At 45.8% G+C, this 12,335-nt stretch overlaps 1 protein-coding gene across 7 annotated transcripts in view; it reads right to left on the bottom strand.

Annotated features, from left to right (window-relative positions):
* Positions 1 to 3,056: 3,056 nt before the first annotated feature.
* The window catches only part of GPATCH8 (G patch domain containing 8), a 95,072-nt gene continuing 85,793 nt past the window's right edge, over positions 3,057 to 12,335 (bottom strand). For all 7 annotated transcript variants that reach the window (XM_010832438.1, XM_010832440.1, XM_010832441.1 and 4 more), the window contains one exon: positions 3,057 to 9,203. In XM_010832438.1, coding sequence (XP_010830740.1) covers positions 5,297 to 9,203 — 3,907 coding nt within the window. In that variant the 3' untranslated portion in view covers positions 3,057 to 5,296. The remainder of the gene's footprint in view (positions 9,204 to 12,335) is intronic.

The following is a 12,335-nucleotide window of genomic DNA, read 5'->3' as shown; positions in this document are numbered from 1 at the left end:
AGTGCACGGATTCTGTAGTTGCGGTGTGGGAACTGTTGCTCCTTGGCGTGTGGGATCTTAAGTTTCCCAACCAGGGATCGAACCCAAGTTCTCTGCATTGCAAGGTGGATTCCACTGGACTACCAGGGCTGTTAGATTTTCTGATCAAACTTAACCATCATCTTATCCCGCCCAACTCCCCAGGCCATTCTGGAATCCCTGCAGCACCGCCTTTGTCCTCATAATTCACCTCCTTTGAGCACACAGCTCAAAATCCTATCCCTTTCTAGGTTAGAAGCACCTTGAACTTTAGTCTGGGCCTCCTTCACTGCTGAATTCCCAGTGCCAAGCTCACAGCAAGCACGTAATACTTAGTCCTGTACTTAAGCTTCCACCCTCCCAGTCCTCAGCTGAGTGGAACTGTATTACTGGTGTACCGTGTAGCCCCAAATTAACTCACACTTCACCAAGGTTTTTAATAAATTCTCGTTCTGTTCAAGACATTGAGTGGTAAGAGATACAAAGACAGTTGTCAAGGATCCTTAAAAAACAGTCCAGAGAGAGTTAAGACGTGACATGAACACATATAACTGCAGCAGAATAGTAAATGCCTTGAAAAAGGTAGGGGTGATACCTAGCTGAAGTCATTTATATTATCAGCTTCTTCATAACAACGCTATGAATTAGCTACTATTATGTCCATTTTAGAAATGCTAAAACTGTGGCACGGAGTTTTAGGTAAATAGTCCAAGTGTACACAGAGTGGCAAAAACTGTGTCAAACACATTTGTGCTTGAACTCACGTTCTTAACCATTGTACTATATTGCCTTTTGTCAGAGAATGAAGGGGTTTTTCGACAAAGGAAGTAACAGCAGAACAGAGAGGTCAGTTATAGAGAAAGGTAAGTAGTCAACACAGGGGAGGACTGGGGCATGAGGGTGGAATGAAGGCTGGGGTCTCATCACTGCAGGTCCCTGAATGTCTGAGAAATCTGAACTTTAATTCATAGGAGATGGAGAATCAGATTTTTTAATTAATAAATCAGGGAATAAGATACATGATAAATGGTGCTCCAATCAGAATTATACTAGCTGCCTATGGATAGAAGGGATTAGAAAAGGCAGGACTTAGTGGGAAGATCAGATGGATGGTGCCTACCATCCTCTCAGTTAAAGGTGATGAGGCCTGAACCAGGGTACTGGTGGCAGGAGCAAAGGAGGGCAGAGATTACACAATCAGCAACTGCCATGTGGTAGGGAGGTGTCAAAAGTAATTCAGAGCTATGCTGGCTGGCTGGTAGGATGGGTAGTATCATTAACTCAAACAGGATCAGATTTGGGAAGGGACAGTTTTGGTATTCAATAAAGATTCTCTTCCTTGTGGGAGTGCTGTTGGGGACACAGCTGGGTTGACAGTAGGCAGAGGAGGGCTGACACATTGCTCTCACTTTTCCATCCCATCAGCCTAAGTCTTCGAATCTCTCAATGAATGCTAAGCCTTCATGAAGTCAACAATTGCTGAACTACCATGGGTCTGGCAGTGAGCTAGGCAATGTGGAGGATATAGAGAAAAATCTTCATCTTTGATGTTTCCTTGCTAAATCCTGATGCATAATCCTGTTACTAATAGTATTTTGCTTTGCTTTTATCTTTCTTGAACACATAATCAAAATGTTACTGAAAGTGTTCAACTCCCTACATAAAACACTAGTCTAAGGGATTAAGAAAAAAAAAAAAAGTATAAGAATTGGTCCCTACACTCTCAAGAGTTTACTATTTTACTGGGAAGCAGCGAGTACTAAATGAACCACAATTCTGAAAATCCAGTATATCCGAGTCAGGGAGGCCAGCCAGGAAAAGGCTGCAATAATTCAGACACGGGATGAGGTGATGGTACCCCTGGCAAACAAGAATGGAAAGGGTTGACAAGGCCTGAATTAGTCACTGAGGGTGTAGAGGAGGAAGAACTTCCATGTTGCAGCCCAGGCGGCTGAGGCAGGTAGCAGAACCCTTGCTGTAATCAGGCAGCCGCAAAGACCTTCACATGGAGGATCTCTACAGGTCAGTCTGCCTCTTTGCTGACACCTTGCCTGCTCAGAACACCACTTTTTTTTTTTTTGGCTGTGCCACAAGACTTGGGGGATCTTAGTTCCCTGACTAGGGACTGAACCCAAGCCATGGTGGTGAAAATGCAGAGTCCCAACCACCAGACCGCCAGGGAATTTCCACTTTTCATTTTCTAACATCCTTTACTTGGGGGCGGGGATTTTGCTATTTTAGAGAAATAGGCAGATCTGAGTTGAGCATCCAACTCAAGGTTCAAGTGGAATAGCTTCTCTTTTCAAGGGGAGAATACAACTGTGTAAGAATAGGAAAATAGAAATAGACATTGTACTGTTCCTTCTTGAAAGGCTGAAGAAGAGAGGAAACGAATTCATCACTACAGGACTATGGTAAGCATTTGATGCACAATCTCCCCTGCCTTTTGCATATAGAAGAGTAGAGAATTTTATCTGCTCAGTAACAATTAGCACATTCTTCCTTTTACCAGGTAGCTCTCTAGCACTGTACTCATAGTAAAGGGTTGAGAATAACTCAGGACTGGTACTGGAGGACTCAGGACTCTGGCAGGGAAGGCCAGGCAGGTGACTCATTTCAATTGCCCTGAAGTCCACTCAAAAGCCCCCAAATCAGGATTTCCCTGGTAGTCGAGATTAAGATTCCATGCTTCCACTGTAGGGGGCACAGGTTCAATCCCTGGTCAGGGAAAGATCCTGCATGCCACCCAATGCAGCCAAAAAGAAAAACAAATCTGGGAGAGTTGGTGGAAAGGAGATATACATTCCAAGACATCTACGTAAGACTGCCAGAAACTTAACCATCACTTCCTCCCACAACACAACGTTTCACCTCTACTTGCACAGACTGAGCTTTGAGAAGCACAATCTAAACATCATAAACAGCTGGTTCATAAGAATCTATCCTTTGACCACTTCATACAAGATGTTATTTGTGACCCATAACTCCATCCCTTCCCCACTCAGTGGATGGGGCAACAATCACGACAGACTCTAAAGTTTCCACAAATCATTGGTTTATTAGAAAGTTCCTTTCCCTAATTTTACAGCGTATGTATCTCTATCATATGTGATAAAGTTAAATACAATCTGTTATGCTTGTAAGTAAGGATAGATTATTTTGTTTCTCCTTTTAGTTTTAAAATCACTATTGTGGAAATTAAAGGAAACTGCCCCCAGGAAGGTAGAGAGGCAGCCAGAGTATGGCTCAATCTACAAGCTAATGGGAAGCAGCACAAAAATGTTAATACTGTATTATTTAAATATTTACATGGGCTGAAAGCAAAGAAAAATGAGTCCCTTCACTTCAAACAGATGATTTCATTTTCCAGTGCTATTTATCAAAAAAGTGATGCTTCTGAATCAGATGAGGAGCACTGAACAGGTAGAAGGCTCAACAGAGTCTCTGTTTGCCCAGCACTTGCTTGACATGAACTCAAAGCCTTTCTGTCTTGGACATTGAAGAAGAAAGGCAGAACACGGAGCCCTGGCCCATGTACGTAGGGTTTTGTTTTTCCTGTCAGGTGACCAGCCAACCAATTCTAGCCACAGGAGTAGGTAAGGAAATTCCCAACAGGGAAGTTCTAACTACATCAAAGAAGACGAGATCTATAAGATGAACACCTTTGGGTCATTGTACTCATCAGGACTGAGAGCCAGGTGAAAGGTAAGAAGAGGAGGAAGAGGAATTCAGGTGGTACTGCCTCTGCTAAGTGTCATGAGAGAAAAGAAAAAAGGAATCTTTACTGCCTAAACTAAGCTGGGTAGAGGCATGCAAACTATGAAGCAAAAAAATCTGCAGAATCTAAAAATGTGCTCACCTCAATTAGAGGAGGAAGACCGTCCCAACTCTACCACGCTCCAGTCTACTTCTACTTCAGTTTCTAGCCAACCCAAAAGGCACATGAAAAATTTTTGTCAGAGGGGGCTAAGTACTAGGAAGGCAAATGGACTGCCTGGGACAGGCACCCTGGAAACCCAGGAATCCCCAAGGACAATCACTTTGAATCTCACTGCTTCCAGAGAATAAAGCTCTTGAATCTCTCTCCTCCTCCGTGGGGCCCACCAGTTTCTCTGTATGAAATGGCAAACCACATAAGGGAGACTGTCAAAACTATTCCTCAATACCCCTAGCTGACTGCAGCCCGTTAGTTCAAAACTCCCAGTACTGGCGGCACCACTTACTGCAAATTAGGTCTCAGCAAAAAAAAAAGTTAAGCAATGTTCCTCTTTTTAACATTTTTATGGTTCATAACTTCAAAAAATACATGAACTTGATAAAATATACATGCTTAGTCATTTTTGCATCTAGCAGAAAACAAATACTTTATTTTTTGTTTTGTTTTCATTTGATAACCTTTAAAGTTTCTTAATTCAACTAGGGCAAACATATTTACACAAAGCCACCAGAACAAGGATCACTTAAAGAGCTGGATGTAAAAAATATTATTGCAGTATACTACAAATATGGAACCTTTTTTATATGAGCTACAAAAAGCAGCATTTACGTTTATAGAGTTCAGTGCAATTTTTTACATTAAAAAAATCCTATAAATTAAGAAGGAAACATCAACATGACAGAAGAAAATACACCCTTCGGACACATGAGCTCCTCTCTGTTCCGCAGCTTCTATTCATGATACGATCTTCTTTTCTGGGATATGCAGATGTCTCTTCTGGGATGAGGGACACAAGGACAACAGTGCCAAACGTGTGGCTCTGTTTGTGTGGGAAGTGGATCAAATGACAGCCTGAGTGGCATCTGGTTCCAGGTCAGACTCCCTTTCCACCTCACTCGGGATAAATAAGGTCACCAAGGTCAAAGACACTGAGAAGGCAGGACCGGATGGACAACCCGCCAACCAGAGAGGAGGAAAATGTTTTAAAATTTATACACAGAAGTGCAGAGGATAAAAAGTAGAGGGAGGAGGGGAGTATCTAAACTCGACAGTTTGGGGATGTTGCCGAAGAGGGGTGGGTAGCACTTACTGGTGTTCCCTAGCCTAGAAACACAGGAGAGGGAGGGACAAACAGAAAAGGAAAAAGGGAAAAAAAATCCCTGATAGTAAACCCAAAGCAAACCTCAAATCTAAAACCACCCCTGCAAGCCAAAACTCACTTCTTTGGCTGTCAGACACTGCCCATTCCAGCTTCTACTTGCTGGTATTAATAGCTCGACACCCCAAAGGAAGATGCATGGGTCACCTTCCCTGGCCCTGTCTGGGCTCCTGTCCCCTAACTCATGTGCCATGGCTGGGGGGGTGCTGCAGGTCCTGACCTGAGAAGATGGGGTGAAGTAGTGGGTGAAGGTGGAGGGCAGTGGCAGCTGCTGCAGCAGGCCGGGGAGCCAGCAGGGTAGGGTAGAGGGCAGCGTGTGGAACAGGGTGGAAGGTGAAGGGCCCGGGATGGATGGCTGAGGCAGGAATGATGTGGATGGGGTGGCTAGCCAGAAAGGTGGCGGGATGACCAGGGATGATGGAGTGAGTGAGGTGGGACAAGGAGATGGGGGTCAGGTGGGGCTGGGGGATATGATGCACTTGGGCTAGTGGCTGGGGGTGAGGGTGGGGGTGAATGCCAATGGCAGCAGCAGCTGCTGCGGCATGATGCTGTAGGATGGCATGCTGCACAGTTGTGATGGAGGTGGCAGAGGCCGTGGCCGGCTGCTGAATGTGGATAGGCTGCAAGGCTGGAGTGGCTGGGGCCAGGGCGGCCGAAGCGGGGAAGGCCTTCACCTGCTTGGCCAGAAGCTGCTGCTGGATGTGCTGCTGTGCGGCCTGCTGGAGCTTGCTGTACTTCTCCATCTCCTCGGGAGTGAAGGTGATGGGCTGGCTCTCCAGTGGGGCGAGGGATGCATCCTCGGCTCCATCAACTGACTCAATACTGGGTTCCCCACTGGGCGGTGCATAACCGGGGAAGGGCTCGAGGTCTGATGCTATAGGCAGCAAGCTGGACTCCACGGGGCCTGGCTGACTGCCACTATCCAGGGACTCAAGGGTGTCCCCGTCGCTGGGGTCAGGGAGGTAGTTATGGGAGATGGATGGGTCCCCAGGATAGCAGTCAGAGTGCACTGGGGTGCCTAGCGGAGCCACAGGGTGATCAGCAGTAGCTTCTTCAGACTTTGGCTCTTCTGGGGGTGGGTCTGATAAGGGGCCAGCTGTCTCCTCTGAGGGGAACTGATGTCCAAATGGAGCATCACTATTCCCTGGAGGCCCTTCTTCTGTCTCTGACTGTTCTTGCTCTTCTCCCCTTTCTAAGCCAGACTCTTCACATTTCTTGGCGTTGGGCTTTCGGGTAGCTGGGAGCTTCCCTATCAGAGGAAGGACAGGCTTGTTGCCAAGAGAAGGGGGGAGCTTGGGTCCAAAATAACCTTGTGGGGGGTCCTTGAGCTTGAGACCGGCTTTATTAGGGGTGGCCAGCACCTCCTCACTCATACTGGGTTTCCTCTCCACTTTCCTTGACTGAATCTTTTCCAGTAGCAGCTTGGCAGTGACAGAGTTCTTGTCTTCAGGGCTGCAGTCACCTTCTGACCCTCTTCCTGGGCCAACGCTGCTGTTCTGGGAGGGTGGGCCTATTCCCTTACCATCATCTCCTCTGCCGTCTTCTTTCTTCTTCTCCCCAGGACCTTCTCCCCGGCCTGATCGGAAGTAATGGGGAGACTGGGAGCGGTAGATTTTAGAGCGAATGAAGTCTCGACGACCAGAACGCCTCTCTTCAGGGCTCTCGTGCCCCCACGATCCCTTCCTGGAGCCTGATCTCTGTGAAGGGCTCCGGGTGCTGCGGCTGCGGTCCCGGCTATAGCTCCGACTCCGCTGCCAGCTGTGGGCTGTGGTGCTGCGGCTTCTCCTTTTGCTCCGGCTGCGACTACAGCTGCTGCTGCGGCTACGGCCCCTGGATCTTGAGCGCTCTCTGGTATGACTCCGAGATCGGCTTCGGGACTGGCTGCCACTGAGGCTATAGTCATCATCAGAAGATGAATATTTGTGCCGCTTGGACCGGTGCTTGGAGCTGGCGTAGTCTGAGTCATCAGAGTCATGGGAGCGCTTGGAGTGCCTTCGTGACCGGTCACTATAGTCACTATAGCTGTCATCAGAGTAACTGTGTTGTCTACTATAGCAGCTCTGGTCTGAAGAAGCATCTGAGCTACTGGAGTAAGAGCGCCGGGAGGAATGGCGAGAGGAATGGTGCCGGCCAGACCGTGAGCGGCTTCGGGAATGCTCACTGCCCGACTCTTCCTCTTCCTCCTCCTCCTCCTCCTCCTCCTCACTGTACTGGGATGGAGACTTCTGGTGCAGCCGGCGTGATGATGCATCATCACTGTCCTCATCTCCACTACTGGGTCGACTTCGATGGCTGGATCGGCTGCTCCGCTTGGTGCCAGCTCTTCGCTGGCAGGATGATGCGGGAGGTTCACCCCTGTGTTTCCTCCCACCATGATCTTGGGCGCTCCCACTGCCTCCGCCTTCATCCTTCTTGCCGCTGCTCCCTTCCTCAGCTGGAAGGGATCTCCGCTGCGAATCATCCTGGGCTCGCCGCCGTCTTCTTGGTGGTGCAGGGCTACCACTACCAGGGGGTTCTGGTTTGGGCCCCCGTTCAGAATCTGCTGGGGCTGATGATTTATTCTTTTTTCGTTTTCGCTTCTTGCGCTTCTTAGACTTCTCCCCAGATTCTGCCTTAGAGCTTTTCTCTTCTGGGTCAGCCCTGTGTTTCCGTTTATGTTTGCTGGATTTTTTGTGCTTCTTTTTCTTTTTGTGTCGGTGGGACTTCCCAGATCGTTCTTTCTTGCTAGGAAGGCTTCTCCCTGTGTCTTCTGTCTCTGATCCATGGCTACCCCCAGGCTCCTGCTTATTTAGGCCGCTACAGGCAGCCCCTGAAGCAGGTGCATGGATTCTGCCTCCTGAAGAATGTTGAACACTCTCTTCCTCCTCCTGGCTTTTATGTAGCTCACTAGGATCAAGGCCTTGGAGATGGTCCTTTGAGGAGCCTCCTATGTCCTTTGGCTTTTCTGTCCCTTTTGCTCTGGCATCTTTGTTCCTTGAAAGCTTGAAGTCAAAATACAAAGGGTTACAACTGTACGAAATGGAGGGTTCTGCCTTCGTGAAAATTAACAGTTCTGATGGCCACTGGAGGGCAGTGCTTTCATCTTTGCTTAAAACCGGAAAGAAAGGACCGGTTGGATGTTTGGGTCCCTCCCGGCTTTCTCTCCCTGCTGGAGTAGCCTGAGAAGTTTCTTTAGGAGGGTCAGACTCACACATTTGGATCTCTGAATCCTTCTGACTCTGAATCTCTAAACTATGCTCACTTACATCCCCTCCTGAGGGCTTCTTTGTCTCAGCTTTGCTTCCAGGCTCTGAGGGCTCAGCCGCACTGGTTTCCATTTGCTGTTCGGAGACTTCACTGACTGTCTTTTCTGGTCCTTGGCTTGCTGTCACCTTGATGCAGCCTTTAGGCTTGGGAGAACTACTTTTTTTGCTGTCTAGGGCATTCTTTGGGTGTGTACTATTATCACCTTCCATTTGTTCACTGGCTCTCATAAAGAGCAGAAAAGGAAAATTAGGTTTTACTTTGCAGTGTGCTGGGGGGATGTAGTGGTAATACTCTGGCTCTGTAGCCCCAGCTCCTTCTTCTCGCTTCATTCTTTTTAACTTAGATAATGTTGAGGCAAGGGACCCTCCGTCCTGAGGGTCTTCATCCTCTTTTTTACCATCGAGATTACTGCTACCATCAGAATCTCCCACCTTCTGCAGTCCTTGGTCTGCACCCTTTTCATCAGCTTTTGTTCCATCATCAGAGGTCCCTTCCTCTGCGTGGTCCTTGAAAACTGATGCTATTGATTCGAGTTTGACAGGAGCCTTCTTGGCAAAGGAAAATGACACTCCCAATTTTTGTAGTGGGGTCCCCAGATTATTCTTAATGCCAAAGCTGATGCCTTGAGAGGCTGGCCCAGGAGCCTGTGCCAGCCCAGTGGTATTAGTGATTTGTACTGCAGTGAATGGGCCTCCTTTATCCGTGGAGAATTCAGATCCCAGGCCACAAGCGGCAGCGGTACTTGTGCCACTGTTTGTTGCTGATTCATCCTTCTCATCATCTCCAGCTTCTTCATCTACAGCCACTGTGGTTGGTCTGAACATGGGACCACTTCCAGGTGCACTATACAATGGTTTAGAAAAATGAAAAACAAACAAAAAAACAGGTTTAGGGGTACATTTCATACTATGTTATTTTTTTGGCCGTGCCACAAAGCATGCAGGATCTTAGTTCCCTGAGGAGGGATCAAACCCATGCTCCCTGCAGTGGAGGCACAGAGTCTTAACTGTTGGACCACCAGGGAAGTCCCTCATACTTCTAAAACACTTCTCTCTTATGTTTGACCATTCATCACAGGCAGATCTTAAAGACACTGAATGGTGGTCCTTCCTCAGCACTATGCTAACAGAAGGAACTTGCTCAGTAAGGTAAGGCAAAGTCTCATATTGCTAATCTACCGAGCTACATTCATAGGGATAGACAGTTACTGCTGTTTCTTCCTAAGCTGTCTAAATACTGAGGTTTAACCTCACAACTGAATACACTATCATTACCATCTGGCATAGCCCACCTGTCTTGTATCTGCTCTCAATTTTTACTGTACCATCCTACCCATCATTATGCTACCAAACATATGGCTGAAAATTTATTCCCAAAGGTTGCACAGTTCACCCTTGAATGATATGGGTTTGCAGGTTTGAAATACAAGGGCCCACTTATACAGATTTTTTTTTTTTTTAGTATATACATGTCACACAATTTGCAGCTGACTGAATCTTTGGATGTGGAACTGCAAATACAGAAGACTGACTATAAAGTTATACACAATTTCTGACTGTGTAGGTGTATGAGTTTGTGTGGGGACTGGAGTCATCAGCACCCCTCACCTCCACACTGTTCAAGGATCAATTGTACTTTGTACAGCTAAAAAACAAAACAAAACAAAAACACAACCCTCAATTTCTTGTCTGCTTTCAGATTTCAATTTTTTAAAATGTGCCTATTCCCTGAGTTGAACACAGTCAGAGACCTCCACTGTGCTACTCTCTGATGGTCTGTGGTTAGGTTAGCATGTCTGTTACAGAAATGAAGAGTCTGTGTCTATCTCCTGGCACCATGTCCAAACATTTGCTTTGGTTTTATGACATCTTCTGGGCACTCCATACAACGATCATGATTCTACCAAGTACTTTCTCAGCTTTGAAAACAGAAACACCAAGGAGCCTCAGAGCCAGTGTTTTAAACTCCTGTCACATCTGAAATTTTTACAGTGTGGGTTATACAGGTATCTCTTAAGCCAAACTCAAGACCTGAAGACAATTATTTGGATGAAATTCTCTTAATCTAAACCCTAACTACTAGTTGTCCTAAACTCAGGGACCAAATATATTCAGATAATATGGTAACCCCTTTGCTATCTGAACTCTTGTTATTGGAAGATGGAACCCACCTGACTAGGGTAGCAAGATATACTCTCACTGTGTCACAAAATCTACCCCATAGGAAAGAAACCTTCAAACTGAAATAAAACCTTCTTCTATCTTCCCAAGAGTTTACTTGGTCATCTTTTAACTGTTTATTTCTTAAACAGTACTAATGCTGCACAGTTTGATTGAATAAATACATAAAAAAGAACTAAAAGTCACCAATGAAAAAAAACATGTACTAAAATATGTCTGGAACTAAAAAGTGGTCTGGTATATATTTTTAAAGAAAGTATCCTTACAACAAGTCCAAGAGGAATGTATTTATTACATAAAGAACTGCTAAGAAGGAATCAGAATCAGTTTACAGGCATTGTAACTCAGTATTAGAGGTCATGGGTTAATTCTGTTTCAAAACTTACACTATATGTGTTCTCTTCCTTCCTCCTTTTTCCAAAACACAAGAGAAGTTAATAAGTAAACAAGTACCCAAAAATCTAGAAAGGTCACGATCTTGAAAACTCTGGCCTCAACGTCACTGTAAACTTTTAAAAGTCACATAGTTTTTCTTTCCACTGTAACCAGCTCCTCTTGTTCCTGGCCAGCCTTTAAAAACAAACAGAGGGACCTAAATCCTTCAGATTGAGGCACATACCTCATGAATTCTCAGATGCTCAAAGACTAGGTCCATCAAAGACTAGCTGCTTGGGAATGCAGCCCTAGGTGGGGCTAAGGGGGGCTAATTCCACCTAAGGCTAAATACCAGCCCCATACTTATCATCAAGAACCACGAAGGAACATTAAAAACAATACTCAAGAAGGCAGGAATCTGTAGAGAAATAAATAGAATCTCCTAGGCTTTATTGCTTATTACTAACTAACAGAAGCAGAAGATATTAAGAAGAGGTGGCAAGAATACACAGAAGAACTGTACAAAAAAGATCTTCATGACCAAGATAATCACGATGGTATGATCACTCACCTAGAGCCAGACATCCTGGAATGTGAAGTCAAGTGGGCCTTAGAAAACATCACTACGAACAAAGCTAGCGGAGATGATGGAATTCCAGTTAAGCTATTTCAAATCCTGAAAGATGATGCTGTGAACGTGCTGCACTCAATATGCCAGCAAATTTGGAAAACTCAGCAGTGGCCACAGGACTGGAAAAGGTCCGTTTTCATTCCAATCCCAAAGAAAGGCAATGCCAAAGAATGTTCAAACTACCGCACAATTGCACTCATCTCACACACTAGTAAAGTAATGCTCAAAATTCTCCAAGCCAGGCTTCAGCAATATGTGAACCGTGAACTTCCAGATGTTCAAGCTGGTTTTAGAAAAGGCAGAGGAAGCAGAGATCAAATTGCCAACATCTGCTGGATCATCGAAAAAGCAAGAGAGTTCCAGAAAAACATCTATTTCTGCTTTATTGACTATGCCAAAGCCTTTGAGTGGGTGGATCACAATAAACTGCGGAAAATTCTGAATGAGATGGGAATACCAGACCACTTGACCTGCCGCCTGAGAAACCTATATGCAGGTCAGGAAGCAGCAGTTAGAACTGGACATGGAACAACAGACTGTTTCCAAATAGGAAAAGGAGGACATCAAGGCTGTATATTGTCACCCTGCTTATTTAACTTATATGCAGAGTACATCATGAGAAACGCTGGGCTGGAAGAAGCACAAGCTGGAATTAAGATTGCCGGGAGGAATATCAATAACCTCAGATATGCAGATGACACCACCCTTAAGGCAGAAACTGAAGAGGAACTAAAAAGCCTCTTGATGAAAGTGAAAGTGGAGAGTGAAAAGGTTGGCTTAAAGCTCAAC

This window comes from Bison bison, unplaced genomic scaffold (genome assembly GCF_000754665.1).
Source record: "Bison bison bison isolate TAMUID 2011002044 unplaced genomic scaffold, Bison_UMD1.0 scf7180017861046, whole genome shotgun sequence".
NCBI lineage: Eukaryota > Metazoa > Chordata > Mammalia > Artiodactyla > Bovidae > Bison > Bison bison.
This window is presented reverse-complemented; position numbering and strand designations above follow the sequence as displayed.